General features: G+C 39.2%; 1 protein-coding gene across 1 annotated transcript; it reads right to left on the bottom strand.

Moving 5' to 3' along the window:
• Positions 1–2145: 2145 nt before the first annotated feature.
• LOC146961527 (macoilin-1) lies at positions 2146–15689 on the bottom strand. Its single transcript, XM_085771503.1, has 11 exons — positions 15588–15689; positions 13956–14097; positions 13731–13857; positions 12933–13056; positions 12384–12565; positions 11045–11516; positions 10783–10941; positions 8710–8880; positions 6661–6787; positions 5753–5927; positions 2146–4429 (listed from the first exon to the last, which is right to left on the bottom strand). Exons 1-11 carry the CDS (start codon positions 15662–15664, stop codon positions 4239–4241), a joined length of 1947 nt encoding a protein of 648 aa, XP_085627629.1. The 5' UTR covers positions 15665–15689; the 3' UTR covers positions 2146–4238.
• Positions 15690–17085: the final 1396 nt, after the last annotated feature.

Below are 17085 nucleotides of genomic sequence, written 5' to 3'. Positions count from 1 at the left end.
TTGGTTTCAGTCTGTTGTCAGTTGGTTTCAGTCTGTTGTCAGTTGGTTTCTGTCTGTTGTCAGTTGGTTTCAGTCTGTGGCCAGTTGGTTTCAGTCTGTTGTCAGTTGGTTTCTGTCTGTTGTCAGTTGGTTTCAGTCTGTTGTCAGCTGGTTTCGGTCTGTTGTCAGCTGGTTTCGGCCTGTTGTCAGCTGGTTTCGGTCTGTTGTCAGCTGGTTTCGGTCTGTTGTCAGCTGGTTTCGGTCTGTTGTCAGCTGGTTTCAGTCTGTTGTCAGTTGGTTTCGGTCTATAGTCAGCTGGTTTTGGTCTGTTGTCAGTTGGTTTCTGTCTGTTGTCAGCTGGTTTCTGTCTATAGTCAGCTGGTTTCGGTCTATAGTCAGCTGGTTCAGGTCTGTTGTCAGCTGGTTTCGGTCTATAGTCAGCTGGTTTCGGTCTATAGTCAGCTGGTTCAGGTCTGTTGTCAGCTGGTTTCAGTCTGTTGTCAGCTGGTTTCGGTCTGTTATCAGCTGGTTTCGGTCTGTTGTCAGCTGGTTTCGGTCTATAGTCAGCTGGTTTTGGTCTGTTGTCAGCTGGTTTCGGTCTGTAGTCAGCTGGTTTCGGTCTTTTGTCAGCTGGTTTCGGTCTGTTATCAGCTGGTTAGGGTTAGACCGAAACCAGCTGACAACAGACCGAAACCAGCTGACTACAGACAGAGACCAACTGACAAAGGACTGAAACCAGCTGACAACGGACCGAAACCAGCTGACAACAGACAGAAACCAGCTGACAACGGACCGAAACCAGCTGACAACAGACCGAAACCAGCTGACTACTGACAGAGACCAACTGACAAAGGACTGAAACCAGCTGACAACAGACCGAAACCAGCTGACTACAGACAGAGACCAACTGACAAAGGACTGAAACCAGCTGACAACGGACCGAAACCAGCTGACTACAGACAGAGACCAACTGACAAAGGACCGAAACCAGCTGACAAAGGACCGAAACCAACTGACAACAGACCGAAACCAGCTGACAACAGACCGAAACCAGCTGACTACAGACCGCAAAAAAAAAAAAAAAAAATCTTTGTCCCGGCATACCGAAGTGTATGTATTATGGTGTTGTAAGGTTTAAGTCTGGTTGTCTGTTCCTTTGAAACTTTCTCTTGAGCAGTGAGTGAGGCATCTTCCTACCTTGTATCGGTTTCTGGAGACTCTGGTCGAACGCATCGGGCTCGTCGTAGCGCAGCAGCAGCAGCAGCAGCAGCAGCAGATGCGGCGTCACTTCAAAATTTCTGTAATTATTATCAACTTAAAGTCATGAAACGTGCAGTCGACTCGCAACACAATCTGAAGAGCTACCGAAGAATTATTAAAAATCAAACTTATTTATTTGTGTATCTTTTCTTGAGTGTTTACTGTACTTCACTTCCAGCACTAAAAGGCTGGTGACCGAAAGTATTTGTAAGTATTTGTGAAAAAAACAAGTAATAGTTTAAATATTGAAGTAATTATATATAAATTGATTTTACTCAATGAAATTGGGGTTGAATCACATTCAATTTAAATTAAACTGACTTGAAAACATCAAACAATAAAACTGAGGTTAATTTTATTTACTGAATGAAATAAACTTGGAAAATAAAGTCAATTATGTCAATTTCACAATAAAATTTGACAATTGCTAAATTAAAAAAAATTATTTTAAATAATTGTTTTAAGATAAGTTACCTTCAAATTGGAATATTATGACATTGGTATTAAAACATAATTATGAAACACATTTTTGGTCATAATGTAAGAATCAATTATTGTTTCTAATGATGGCAGTGGTGAAATTTTTATATCCAAAAGGTCAAAGGTCAACTTTCCTGTTCATTTTCTGGCCATTTTTCTATAAAACTTGAATTGACCATTCCCACTTAAAACAACAAAAACAAATCCTAAAGCATGATGTTCCTTATTTGAAAACGTACATTTTGGTGTAGCTCTGACTTCAGATGGGACCCGAGTCCCATATTAATTCTCTTCTAGATTAAATAACGAACACACAGAGACACAAATGGAACAAAATTCACTTATTTAAATCATTTATACAAAAGCCCATCCTGGTGTATCAGGAGCGTGATCTCTATCTATCTCAGAGCATCACTGAATTCTGAATTAACAATTTGTTCAAAATTTTAAGAAACTGTAGTAGCCCTTGTACAAGTAAAATCCATGTACATACTTTAAGTCACAATGTGTGCTCCAATACCAGTTGAATAAAACACGTTTCATGCTGACAAACACATTGCCGTACAAAATTACAGCAGTATAATAATAATAATAGTCATAATCATAATAATAAAAGTACAGCGAGACTTAAAAAATACTTTTCATATAAAACGCCCTAGAAACACACTCTAAATAAAAAGCTACCAAAATGGTGACATCCAGTTCATGAGTGTTTTTCAGTGACGTGGGTGTTTTCAATTCTGTACATTGAGTAAAAAAAAAAAAGAAGAAACAAACTACAAAAACAGTACATAGCACTTCAATTCAAACACATTACTCTTTCACATTAAATTTGTGTTTTTACTTCCCAGTTTGAAAGTAATGTATATAGGCACAGTAATTAAATTCATTAACCATGTTTTGGCCAACACTATCCCTCGTTATTCACAACTCCACTTTAAAGTTAAACCACTTTTTCACACTCATTAGTTTCCCCATTTGTGAATGAGAGTGCCACCGAGCGTTAAAATGTTGCTATCAGCCGTCAGTGGAAACGAGTACAGATAATCAATGCATCTCCTCCACATGAGTCACGCACCTCTCTCTATTTGTCCTCAGGAGACTTCCAGTTACACATCTACATATTTCATACCAATATTTAATAGAAATATTCCCAACTCTGAAGGGTCTCATTCCAAAAATCTGTATCATTTTAGATTTTTTAAAATGTTATTTTTAATTAATTTCAGCACATTTCAAACAAATCCTAATCCTCTATTTACAGGCACCGACGACGACGACATCGACACCGACGTATGCAAATGTTGTCATATTATATAATTATTAGATTTTATGCTTTTATATGCAGAGATTTGACTACAGTATTTTTTAATTATTCTTAATTCATTCAAGTCCATACAGCTAGGACATAATTAATTATCATCATTTTCCATTTCTCTATAATTATATATGTGTTGAGATGTGATTCACAGTTTTCACATCTGACCTTTGCAGCTTGAATTTTAAAAATACTTCAGAATATTTTAATCAATAAGCCTTTTTTTTCCCCACATAGGAGACCCTCTGACATGTCACTGGAGGAAAAGCAGACGTGTAATTAATAATGACTGTTTCTATTTTCTATTCAGCTGCTCCAGTTTCGGGGTCCTGGTGGTGAACATGCTGGTTTGCTGTCACTCTGTCATGGCTTAGTGAGACATTTTAATAGGACAGAGCCTCCGTTTGTGTCATTAGTGACGCCTGTACTCTTTATATCATGACATTTATAAAAAAAAACATTTTTGATATTTCTCTTCTAATAAGCACTGAAAATCATTTGAGTCAAAGAAATACGCTGAAATTTTACCTTATTTTGAAATGTTTCACCACTATCGCTGCAGATTGAGATAATTCTGTAATGATAATTAAAACAAAGATGATTATATTTCTTATTCTGGCATCTTTGTATTATAATAATAATACTTAGAATAAGCCTTAAATGATATTGAATGGTTAATTTTACTTTCTTTTAAAGCTGAAGTAGGCCCTTTAGTGGGGACTGAGATTTATTCATTTGCAATATCTGAACTTTAATAATCATAAATCCTGTGACATCAGTATATGACTAATTCATATTTAGTAATTTTATAGTTTCATTCAAATTTTGAGATGATTTCAGGTCCTAAAAGAGAGAGGCAGATTGACTGGGTCCAGCTTTTTGGACAAACGTTTACATTTGGGTTTGTTCTTTTTTTTTAAATTTTGGATTGAAACTCTTCGACCTTCGATGTGGAAGGAAACGTGAAAATATATATAATACACAGAATAATTTCAGGATAGCACCATCAGTGCAGCTGAAGACATTCAACCCGTGGAGGTTCGTCCTGGTTCCTCTCATGGCTCCAAGTAGAAGAGAAGATCTGTGGTGTTGTTTAGCTCTGTAATAAAAAATCCATACAACCAACCCGCTTGTCCCTCCTGTGTTTGTGAGGAGGCCGCGAGGATTGAGCTGCTGTCCGTCCGTCCGTCCGTCCGTCCTTTCACTTCTTCAGACACTGGTACATCAGCGCTCGTGGATTCAGCATGTAGCGCTCCGAGTTGAGCAGCTTGGTGAGATACTGCGGCACCGGGGGCCGAGGCGCCATGTAGGAGACGCCGGGGCTGACGGCCATCACCTCCGCGATCTTCTGCTTCATCTCACTGATCTCCCGGTCCTGCTTCATCACTTTATCTGCAGGAAAGTAAAACCTATTGAACTTGCAGCAAATAAAAAATATATCATATGGCATATTAAAAAAACAAAAACAAATAACTGTTGTTGAGAAAAGGAGAAAAATCCATGGCACTTCTCCAAAATATAAAAAGCTGTTTATTGCGATGGCTGTTTGCTTATGAAACATTTAAAAACAGACTTGTCCATGTAGAAAGTGGAGCTGGGATACAACCCAGTTATAACTTTACCTGTAATCAAGGTCAAGGTGTTGTATATTTATTTACCATTATTGCCTTGTTTTTTTTTTACAATTTTGTGCATATTTTTTCACATATCTTATGTATTTACTTTTCTATATCATTTTTGAAGAGCCATCTACAGGTGAGGCCTGGTACTTCTTACCTGTGAGCTCAGTCAGGTGTGTGTGTGATTGACTGACCTACTTAAGGGGATCCTGTGAGCTGGGGGTTACACCCTGAAGAGGGAAGTTTGTGCCGCTACGTGTGGGTTGTATCTCAGCTCCACTTTTTACATGGACAAGTCTGTTTTGAAATGTTTCTTAATTAAATAGTCGTTGCAATAAAGGCTTTTTATTTTTCGTCGGAGTGCCTTGGATTTTTCTCCTCCCTCTCTCTGTAACTTTATTTTTGAATGTTTGCATATATTTTTTGGAGAGGTGTTTTTTTATAAGCCTATAGGGTTTTTAACCTCTCCCGCACTTACTATGCTTGTTTCATTTCTATTTTTGTAATTGTCCTTATTTTTTATGGTGCAAATAAATAAACTAAATTATACTAAACTAAACTAACTTTGTGTCCCCAACCAAAGAGCACCTTCATCACATGTTAGAAAACTTCCTTAACACTCTGGACCTTGCGTCTCTTTTTAAAATAAATCATTACAGGATCATTACAGGAAACCACTCTAGTTGAACAGTTGAAGAAACACTTGTATGAATTGATCAATGAGGAGTGGAGCCAACATGTGAAGCACATTAAATCCACTAGGTGGTGCTTTTGGAGCCAGTTTCCCACCCAGATTTTTAAATCTAACTCCGATCATGTGATACTATTTTCAGATTAACCAAACAGGATGAACAACTTTACTCGTGTGCAAACACGCATGTGTGGGTATGTATTGTACTGTAGAAAAATATGTACACGAGCATGTATTCCTTGTCCTTCTGTGTGTGCCGGTGTTTTGTGTTTTGTTTTGTTTTTAGTGTGTCTTATAAACCCATGAGGGTGCAAGACACCAAGTTTAAATAAATAAAAACTACTACTACTACTACTACTACTGCAAACTGATTTTCATGTTTAGACAAAACAAGTGTGTGTGAACCTTGAGCGATCTCCAGCTGCCGGCGGGCGTCTCCCAGAGCGGAGAACAGGTCCAGCTTGATGCGAGTCTCTGCGCTCAGGTTGTACTCCAGGTGCTGAGCCTTCTCCTGCATGGCCGACAGAGTGGACAGCAGCATGTCCGTCTCTTTCTCCACGCAGCGGTACTTCCCCAGAGCCTGAGTCCAAAAAAAACACATCCACAGTGAGACCGAGTGTGAAACTAACTCCTCCTGCAGTGACCAGCTACAGCAGCCAGCGCCTTGGTTTCCTGAGTGTTTGGTGCAGTTTTTTTTTCAAATTCTGGTCATTTTCTTTCCCCAGTTTGTGTCTTGAACAATTTTGGAAATGCATTTTTCAGTTTTCACTCAGGGAACCAACGCACCACAGACAAAAACACTATTCACACAATGACGATGACCCACAAAAGCTGCAAGTAATGAGAGAAATACTCTGAGGGATGATTCTTTCTGTGTTAGACATTAACTTAATTAACTTTTACTCATATTTTGAGGAGCGTGTCCTGGGCTCAGACACTTTTATATCATTATATCATGCTTCATGAGGAATATGCCACTAAAATTAAACCACACAGTTACAACAACACACACACCTGATGTCAGACAACAATAACCAACAGCAACACCGATGTGATGACAAAGTGCAACATGTTGACTGCAGGCCAAAATAAAAGTAAAAAAAAAAAAAAAGAAAAAATAATAATTTCTCACATTAAAACTATTGACTTTCTAATATTTTACAAACACAAAAAAATTACACACATAAAAAAGTCAAAAACAACGAGTCAAACAGCAAAACTACCACATGACTACATGACCAAACTGAAGACTTGAGACCACTTGAGAATCACAGACACTTAAAAGTTCATTCCCAAACAGAGGAAAAAGATACCTCAACATCACTCTCTAGATCTACCACCCGACTCTCTTTCACTTGACACTCCAGCTGTAGTTGTTTGTACTCTGTCTCTAGATCTTTAACCCTTTTCCTTAACATTTGGGTTTCAGAGTGTTCCTGCCTGGTGTAGGAGACGGAAGAAAATCAGAGTTTGGAGCAGTGAGAGACGAGGTTTCACTTGAAATGAAGACCAGATCACACAGAAAGAAACATGGCATTTCATTTGCAGGTTGTTGTTTGTTTTTTTTACATTGACCTCATTGCTTTTACTCTACACAGGAAGTGCACTGCAAAAACTCAAAATCTTTCCAAGAATATTTGTCTTTTTTCTTGTCAAAATGTCTCATTTCTAGTCAAAACTAATCTCTTTCCACTAAAAATTAACATGTTTTTAGATAATTTTCACTTGTTTCAAGCATATTTTCACTTGAAATAAGTGAGAAAATCTGCCAGTGAAAGCAAGTTTTTTTTTGTGCTTGTAAAAAGGAAGAAAAACTTGCTCCACTATCAGATTCTTCTACTTATTTCAAGTGAAAATATGCTTGAAAGAAGTATTACAAAAAGTGTCTAAAAACAAGCTACTTTTTATGTGATGACTCTTATTTTAGGTATGATGAGATTGTTTTGACTAGAAATAAGACAAATATTCTTGGTAAGATTTTTGCAGTGTGAAGATGGTTATAAAGCAATATCTACAGAAAATATGAGGAGGAAATACTGAAAATATGTTTTTTGGCTTTTTTGTCTGAGAGCTGGATAAGAAGATGGACACCACACACACACACACGTCTGTAGGTTTGATATGAAGCTGCAGTCTAGCACAAATTAATGTAGCATTTTATACACAAGCTCTTTTACTCTTTTATTCTATTGTATAATAATACTGGTGGTTTGGTTTTTATTTCTAAATTCTATATTTGAGTCGTTATCTTTCTATTTTTTTTTCTATCCAGGAGAGAAGCCACACATTATTTCATTGTACCTGTTTTAATGCCTGTGAAACTGACTCTTATTCACAGCTGGCCTGGAGCCACCAGCGTCTCTACAGCTCACGCAAATTACCATCTTGTTTGTTTCCAACCAAAGCGTCTCTGGAGAAAACCAGGCAGACAGTTTCCTCCTGTTTCCAGTCGTTATGCGAAGCTAAGCTAAGCTACGATAAACCAACCAGCTGTAGCTTCATATCCGACACACAGACGTCATCAATGTGGCGCCGATTTCCAACTCCAACTCTTGGCAAGAAAGCAAAATGAGCATCATTGAGGCCGTACGTACGCTCACAGCAGAGTTTAAGGGATAGTTCAACATTTTGGCAAATTAGCCCATTGCCATAATCCCTATAGTCATAGCAGTAGGTTTGTTACCTTTAATTGTCGGTGCAAGCTGTTTCTAGAACGGCGGAGCGGAGTGGCGAGCTGCTCAAAGCTACGCTACGGAGGCTGATAGGATTTCTTGGTTTCCCTCATCAAACTCATCAAATACACAATCCAACAACTCCAAAACGCTCTGTTGGACAAGTTGTGACCTGCACATTCACCACGTTATGAGATAATAACAGAACGTTACGAGACAGAGTTGTTTTAGAGGTAAATTCATGCAAAACCACTGATGCAAGTTGCCTTCAGGGACAGTTTTTCTGCAAGCAGTCTCTGTATTTACCTCGAAAACAACTCCGTCTCGTAACGTTACATTATTATGTCATAGCGTGGTGAATGAGCAGGTCACAACTTGTCCACCAGAGCGTTTTGGAGTTGTTGGATTGTGTATTTCATGAGGGAAACCAATAAATCCCATTAGCCTCCGTAGCGTAGCTCTGAGCAGCTAGCAGCTCCGCTCCGCCATTCTAAAAATAGCTTGCACCGACAAATAAAGGTAACAAACCTACTGCTAAGACTATAGCGATTATGGTAATGGGCCAATTTGCCAAAATGTTGAACTATCCCTTTAATTATACTCAGTAGCAAGCAAGCGAATTGCAGATCCAGTTTTACTGCTCATGCACTGAGCCCGTTCAGCGTCGGGGAAGGTGAAGGTGTGATTTACCTGTTGCTCAGGCTCCGCGCTGCGCTGGCCGCCTCCTCCAGTTTCTGAGCCTGAAGTTCGGCCAGCTGTTTCTCAGCAGAGAGTCTGGCCTCCGTCTCTGCTCTGGTCTTCTTCTCCAGCATCACACTGGTCTGCTTGTCCCGCTGCTTGGTTTTAGTCAAGCACAGGATCCTGGAGGGGAAAAAAACATGAAGTTCACTTTAAGATAAGATAAGATAAGATAAGATTACACTTTATTGTCAGATCACTCTGAAATTTGTCTTGCGTCCCATGACGTCCAAGGTAAATTAAATAAAATACCAGCATGAAACAAGGACTTAAGTGGGTCAACTGCACCAAACCAGATAGACTTCAGCACGTAGAAGTAAAATGTGTTTCTCATCATCATCCTTGTAGTTGCTGAATCACTGGAGAGCACCTTGCTGTAAAAACTGGAGCATGTCTTATCAGAGGTGGTGGTGGCGCTGATCCAAACTGTCTTAAAAAGATTTAAAGCCTCTGGGTGGTGGATGTGGCTTTGATCTAGTAAATGTGTCGTCAGAGTTCATTTGGAATTGGATGAACTGAATAATTAGGTCTGTTTCTATCAGCGTAGTGTTTTTGTTTTGCTTCATAAAACTGTGTAAACGAGTGAAATGTATGCTTTCAGAGTGTGTGTGAGTGAGTGTGTAAGAGAATACACTAAAATATAATATCTTAGGAGACGATACTGTATTGAGTCTTTGAAGCGCTGTATTGATATTTTATTAATACTGTAGTTGGTGTTTGTGACGGATGTTTGTGTTCAGACTGAAAAACAGTGTCATGTTGGATGTTGCAGCAAACCATGTATCATATTAATAACACTGACTGTTCACAGATTCAATTTCCTAATGTTTATCTCCCCGTATGCACTTTGGAGTTTCTCCAGTGAGTGATGCAGTTATAAATTCATCTGTTCAAATTGCACAAAACGTGTTTACTATGATGGAGGAGCTGTAAAATACAAAAGCAGGGATCCGAATGCATAAAATTAAACTGCATGTTTGCACACACAAGACTGTGTGTCCTTTATACAATGAGATTTTTTATAAAAATGAACTTTGCAATGCATCACCTTGCTTTATAGTATCAATATATCACAATATATTATATCATCACTCCCCTTTGATACGTATCAGTGCCAGATTCTTACCTTAACACAGGAAAATAAAGTCTTATATTCACTAGTCGAGCTAAAAACAAAACTGCTGTCAAGGAAAGCTGGAGAGAGAGTGGGTGTTATTAATATTGTGATAACTATGACATTTAGCATATTCAGTTTAAAGGGACTACGAGGAGTTTCGGAAAGCAAAGTGTTTTCACACTACATTTCCCATGAGCCTCCGCGCGCACGGTGAAATTCTTGGACCGGCGCAAGACGGACGAAAGCAAAAACATTTGCCAAGAATGTTTTCATTAATCAAGAACGAAACTCGTAGGTTCGAAGACGATCAGATACAGTCGTAGTTCAGACCATAAACGATGCCAACTAGCGATCCAACGGCGTTATTCCCATGACCGAAACCAGGAAATGCTGGGCGAGTCGACCACTAAATAATGATATCAAAATAACTATAAAGACAAAACAATATATTTATTAAATAAAATAGACCCATTAACAAATGTTGGTAATGTAGATTCATCCACATTAATTATGAGACTCTTTTATAACCAGAAGCAAACTCCTTGGGGTCTCTTTAAATATTTCATTTTAAAGACTTCAGAATAACATAACATTAGAACTGGAATCCACGATCGTCAAACTACATATTATACTATATATTATATTATAACCAAATATTATCAGATTTTTTACTGTGATGGTTTTGAGATTTCAGTAAGATTCATGTAGTTTGAGAACCAGGGATGAAAACTTCTATACGAAAATGCCCTTGTGTGATATTATTTGGTTCCCAGTGCAAAATGCTGTCTGCATGTGTACTGCTCTGGCTTTGGCTTTGGCGTGTGTTTACCTGCACACACTCCACGTTTACGTTTTTTATTTGTAGACCAGTGCACCGTGTTGAAGAGCCCACAGAAGGATCAACTCACTTGCTCTGCAGCAGCATGTTGGACTGTCTGAGCAGGGAAACCTCTGGTCTCAGGCTCCTCTCGCTGTTCGTCAGGTTGCAGACGTGACTCTTCAGCTCCTGCTCGCTCTGCCTGCTCGCCTGCAGCTCGCTCTTCAGCCGCCTCAGCTCCTGCTCCAGCCTGACGTTCACAACAGAAAAGAGGAGATTTTTCTTTTTCTCTTTTTTTGGGCTCCTGTGTCAACATCCAACTCAGCTGAAGTGAATTATTATTTGTGACTCACTTGCTCATCTGCTCAGTGTGGTGATTCTGAGCCGCTGTGGCGCTCTTGTCGGCCGCGTCCCGGTTGGGGCTGACCGTTTTGGAGCTGGATCTCTGCTTCTTCTCCGTCCTCGCTGCAGGTGGCGAAGGAGTGTTTGTGCTTCCCCTGCGAGCTTTGGGCGAGGAGCTTTTAGCCGCCCGTGCGGAGGCTTTGCTGCCCTGCTCCTCTTGAGGTAGATTATCCGGGGCGGTGGAGGATTCTGGTCCTCCCGCCCCGCTGTGGAGCAAATCTCTGGACTCGCTGATGCTGTGTTTGGACGATGGCGGTCGTCGGTTTGACTCCGCCGGCTTCACCTCCTGCGTTGCCTTCTCTGTCGCTCTCTCTTCGCTGCAGATCTGGAGGCAATCCACAGTGTGGGCCTCGTCGTGGGTCACGACAGAACCGTTCTGACACTGATACTGACTCGACTCAGGCTTCGTCTTCCACTTTGAGTCTGCAAAACACAAAAAAGGGTCTTACTGTGCTTTTGTTTGTGTGTTAGTGTCCTTATGATGCAAAAATAAATTTCTCTTAAAAGTCTAGACTGAATTCTGCACCTGAGATTTGAATATGTGCATCAAATTAGGCTGAAAAACAGGATGAAACATGATTCCCTTTGCAATTTACCTACATTTAATGCTGTAGGGGAAGCCATTGATGCCTTAAAGTAAGATGAACTTTCATATCAACATTATTGTGTCATCGCCCAGTTTCTACTCAGTTATCACCACTGTCCATGTGGAAACAAACAGGACTGCAGAGTTACTCTGAGTATTGATAACACAAACAAAAGAGCAGAGCGCCACCAGCTGAAACTCAAGTCTCTGGGGTCACAACATTGGACACATACAGTTTTTGACAGAGGAGGTGTGGCCAAGAAAAAAAAAACTGTGAACAAGCAAGACTAGAATAACAACTCTGTGGTTGTGCACCTTTGCAAACCAGTCCAGTAGTTTACAAACAACTACTGTATGTCCAGACTCAAAATAGAATATACGTAGTGAAGATTTTGAAGTGTATTTCATCATAATTAGCACTAATTTAATTTAATTTACTTAAAAAAGCCACATTTTTTGGCTGAAAACACAATAATTCTGCTAATTCTATTTCACTGGCTGGAAGTTTGACATCACACCCCTCTCTTGACCTTTGACTTTTAACCATCAAATTCATCTGTGAGTCTGAGTGAACATTTGTGCCAAATTTAAAGAGATTCCCTCTAGGCGTCACTGGGATATTGCCACGGTCGTTGGTGAGGAGAAGCGGTGGGAATGGTAGCCGAGGTGTAAACGAACAGATGATGCAGATGCAACAGACTCACTGCCACCGCCGCCATCTGTGCTCGTCTTGGGGAAAACCTGCAGACCCGGAGGGAGCGAGTGCTGCAGGAGGTGCATGTGGAAGTCGTTCTCACTCTGCACAGCTTTCTGTATGCGCAGCTTAAAGATGTTGGTGAAGTAGCAGGTGGCGTCGAACCCCAAATAAACCACAGGGTATCCAATACTGAAGGAGAACACAGACGGGGAGAAAAGAGCGTGAATGCTACTTACAGTAATAAAGACACAAACATGTTGGCTGACTGATTTCTATTTTTAATGGTTACTCTATTAATAAATGTATGCATATTTTAAATCTTTCAAATCATACTGGATTGGTCTTTAGCAGGGAGCTTTAAAGTGAATTTACTCTTGTAATCTACTGTATGGTGCACAAAGACGGCGAAGACTGATTGGCTGATTCACGATATCACACAGGGGATATTTAAAAGATTAATACGGATTCTTTTTTATGACAGTTTAATCAATTTCCCTGCAAGAATGATTAATTTAGAGAAGTTGGATTTTTTTTTTAAAAAGCAAATCCACTTTACCAGTGTGCAGCAAAAAGATGAGAGAGGTTGGCATGAGAGGTTTTAAGGTCTTTGAGTCGAAGTGAAGCCTCTGTGTACACGAGGAGGATCCACAGGGACACCGTCGATATACACATGCCCTTCTCTGCAAGAGAAACATGAAAAAATGAGTCTACTGTGATATTTATTCAGATAAAATCATTCCTAGTTCAATTCACATTTTTATTAGCTCGCTGAAATGCAACAAAAACTTCATTCTTATGAGTGGTACAGAGTTGTATACAGTGGCATCATGCAAAAGTTTGGGCACCCCTAATGTGAACAGTTAAGCAAATGGAAGATTAAATGATCTCCAAAACGCATAAATGTAAACATGAAACACTATTTAGCGATATTTTAAGCAATATCCGTGTATTATTTTGGTATTCTACAGTTTTAGAGTGAAAAAGGGGGAACAAAGTAGCAGCCTGCAAAGGAATGGGAAACCCAGGAGACTTGAGCTCTCAGAAAACTTTGACCAAGGTATCAGACAAGACATTTACTATTTACACACTGTGATAGTTTCCAAAGAAAGAAAGAAAGAGAGAAAGAAAGAAATATATAGTTTAATATGTGAAGGGAATGTGTCATCTGTAACTTTTGGCCTTTTGGAGATCATTTCATCTTCCACTTGCTTCACTGTTTAACATTAACAGAAATTTTGACCAGTGCATGGTGCCCAAACTTTTGCATGATGCCACTATACAGTATGTTCTGTTGTGTATGTGTGGTGGAAATAAAAACAAAACCAAAACCATGTGATCCTCATACTCTACTCACCTGTGTGCCATATGTAATTGAATAACACATAGGTGCTGGCCACAAAGAACAGCCAGTGCAAAGGAACGAAAATCAAACAAAAGATATCGAGAGTGAAGGCAGCACAAACAAAAACAATACAAATAACCTGCAAAGACAAAAAAAAAAAAACATCATTGTGAGTTAAATGCCCTGGAGTCAGTATGTAAAATGATCATCATCATCTTCACAGTGTTTTGTCCTCACCAGCCCGTGGCAGTGGAAAGTGGTGTACACACTCCCGAAGAAGAGCCAGCACGGCCACAGGTACTCCAGTCTGAACTCGAGGACGAAGTCGGCCAGTAACACCAGCGTCCACATCATCATGAACTTCAGGAAGGTGTACGCACTGGAAACACAAAGAGAATTCATAAAAAAAAAAACATTAAAGGTCAAATATCTGTGTATTTAAATGTGTATTCAGCCCCTGATTCCTGTAAACAAAGACATTACATGCAGCTGCACTAAAGCCAGAGCATTAAACACACACACACACACAAACATATATATGTATAAGATAATAAAATACACATCAGACACAAAGCGCTGGGCCCTAATTGACCGTCTGCATCTTTTAAACAGAGGCAGTAAAGAACAATGAATGTTCCTTCATTCGTTCTATTAGAGCGATCACGAGCCAAACAGGAGCTGCGGTTTCCTCCTTTGTTCTGCTCGTCCATAGGCTGCTATCACATCGCCCCTTCTTTGTTTGGTAACCATGGCAATATTTCATCTGGAGGAGAGAGGGAGCACCACAGCATCCTGCTATGACACATCCCTGCTCCAGTCTCTTTCTCTCTCTCTCTTTTAAAACAATACTGATACTGATAGATGAGGGTTTTATTTTTTAAATCTTTATCACAAATATGCAAATTATTTCATGTCATTTCATTATTCTAATAATTGGTGCAAAATAGCCTATTTAAAGGAGAACAAGATGGGACAAAGAGCATCGTAAATACCTGTTATAAGTTTAAATTTGCCTTATAAGAGGAATGCATGAACATATTTTGACTTTCACTGTTATTTTGAAGAGCGAATTTGTCCTTAACTAAACTATTTTGAATTTTGAAAACACAACAAAAAACAAAAACAAAAAAAAATCATATCTAAACAAAGGGGGATGAAAATGGAGGAAACAGCATCTTACATTTCTAATAATAGGATAATTATATATAAAAACAAGTTAATTAGCCTTATAATGTAATTAATAATCCACTGTTTACAGTAGCTCAAGCCATTTCAAAACAAAAGGAGCGATGTTTTTTTTTTTACGTTTGACCTGCAAAATCAAGCAAAAAACATCCTTCAAAATAAGATGTGTTTACATTTATTTTCCAAATTAATAGCGCACATTTAATTTTCCATTGTCTCGATCTGTTTTATGTGAAACAATGCACCATAAAAACAAGTGGTTTCTTTCTCCTGGAAGTCTTTTTTTCTTGGACTCTGTCTAGACGCGTTCAAATTATGCAATAAAGAGTAATAAAAAAAAATTGGTCGCTTTAGGGTAAAATAGCCTACAGTCCGGGACATTGAACACAACACGTATTAAATGCGTTAATCTGTGGATGCGGTGAGTGGAGGGGGAGCAGGCCGGTGGTAAGTTGCACACAGCTGCTTATTTCTCTGTCTGTAAACAATGCAGCCTCAACTACAAGTCGGCACCGACAGCGACAGCGAAAAGCCTCGGAGCGGTTCATGAGAGACGGAGGACGGACAGACCGAGAGACACAGAGACAGACAGCAAGAAAAACAGACAGGTGGTGAACATCCGCACACAAAGACCACAACAAAAGCAGCCTCCATCCCTCCCTCCCTCCTCCGGCGGCTCTCTACCTTTCAGACAGCCTCTCCGTGATCCTCAGTTTTTTCATCTTCCGTAGCCTGCTCGCGTCCACATAGCGTTTCTTCATCTTACGGCTGCTGCTGCTGCTGCTGCTGCTGCTGCTGCTGCTGCTGCTGCTGCTGCTGCTGCCTCCTCCGTCCTGTCGGCGGACACCGCGGCGGAGGAGAGGAGAGGAGAGGAGAGGAGAGGAAACAGAGGGCGAGGAGGGAAAAGGAAAGAAAAGAAAGGAGAGAGGCAGAGAAACAGAGAGGGAGATGATGTCTCTTTGTGGGAGAAGATGCTCAGTTCAACCTGTGATGATGATGACGACGACGATGATGATGTCTGGGAACAAATACAGGCTGTGCGCATGCGCAGTGGAAATTGTACCTACAAGTTGCCATCGCAGGAGGGGAGCAGATCAACACTGAGGAGTGGACACTGCACTCAGCCTGATGTATTAATCAATCCATAGTGTGAACACATTTATCGATACACGGTAAAGGAGGGCAAGACATATAGATATAGATATATAAACATATATTTTATAGCTTCTATTTACATGAAATAGCCTACTTGAAACATGAAAGTCACTGCACTCAGTCTGATGTATTAATCAATCCATAGTGTGAACACATTTATAGATACAGTATAGGTACAGTAAAGGATATATAAGGATATATTGTACATATGTTTTACCTTATATATTGTATATACAGTATATATATATATATAGCTTCTATTTTCATGAAGTAGCCTACTCTTTTTCAAGTCACTGTGTCTGCTGTATTAATCAATCCATAATGCATAAATTAAAGCTATATTTTCTTTTGCTGTGAACTTATATTTTCTGAGTATCTGTACCTACATTATATAGGTACGTTTTTTGTTTTTTGGATTAGTTTAGGACGCTGTTTATTATTTTTATACATCTATTTTTCATATGACTTTGATACTTAAACAGAAAAATATTCTGTTTATCCTGGTTCTACAGGTTTTATAGCTACAGTCAGGTTGTTTCATTGTCATTGTTGATGTGAATGTGAAAAAATAAAACAATGTTGACATAGAAATGTACCTTTGAAACTAAGGACTTTGACTCCAGTCTCTAAGTTCAGGCTAAGACTATTTGGACAAGACCTACCAAACTTTAAAATATATAACTTATACCTCTCTCCTTATTACCCATATAACTTAAAGACAGTATGACATGGATTTATGATGTATTTTATAATATTTAAATTTAAACTGTGCATAATCTATGTTTTCCGCGGACTACTGAGTAAACACATTAAAACAAATGATGAAATAACAAGACATCAGGATTACAACACTTTGAGCTTCGTGGAAAATCATACACTGATCATACATTTTTAATAACTCATACATTTTGCATTTTTTAATAAGACTTTATTCTATCAGTGTAATTATAACTTTACTGATTATATTTGCCTCATATTTAGATTTCCACTTGCCCTGATCTCCATCAGTCTGCAAGGACACAGATCT

The sequence above is a fragment of the Trachurus japonicus genome, chromosome 24 (genome assembly GCF_045865225.1).
Source record: "Trachurus japonicus isolate A0001 chromosome 24, Traja_1.0".
NCBI classification, from domain to species: domain Eukaryota; kingdom Metazoa; phylum Chordata; class Actinopteri; order Carangiformes; family Carangidae; genus Trachurus; species Trachurus japonicus.
This window is presented reverse-complemented; position numbering and strand designations above follow the sequence as displayed.

Bases quoted from the DNA above. Each gene is read 5' to 3' on its own strand.
- LOC146961527 (XM_085771503.1), bottom strand. From the start codon at position 15,664: ATGAAGAAACGCTATGTGGACGCGAGCAGGCTACGGAAGATGAAAAAA. The intron at 14,098-15,587 runs GTAGAGAGCCGC...TTGTGTTTCCAG, and splicing joins ACGGAGAGGCTGTCTGAAAG to TGCGTACACCTTCCTGAAGT. The intron at 6,788-8,709 runs GTAAATCACACC...CTCCTACACCAG, and splicing joins GCGCGGAGCCTGAGCAACAG to GCAGGAACACTCTGAAACCC.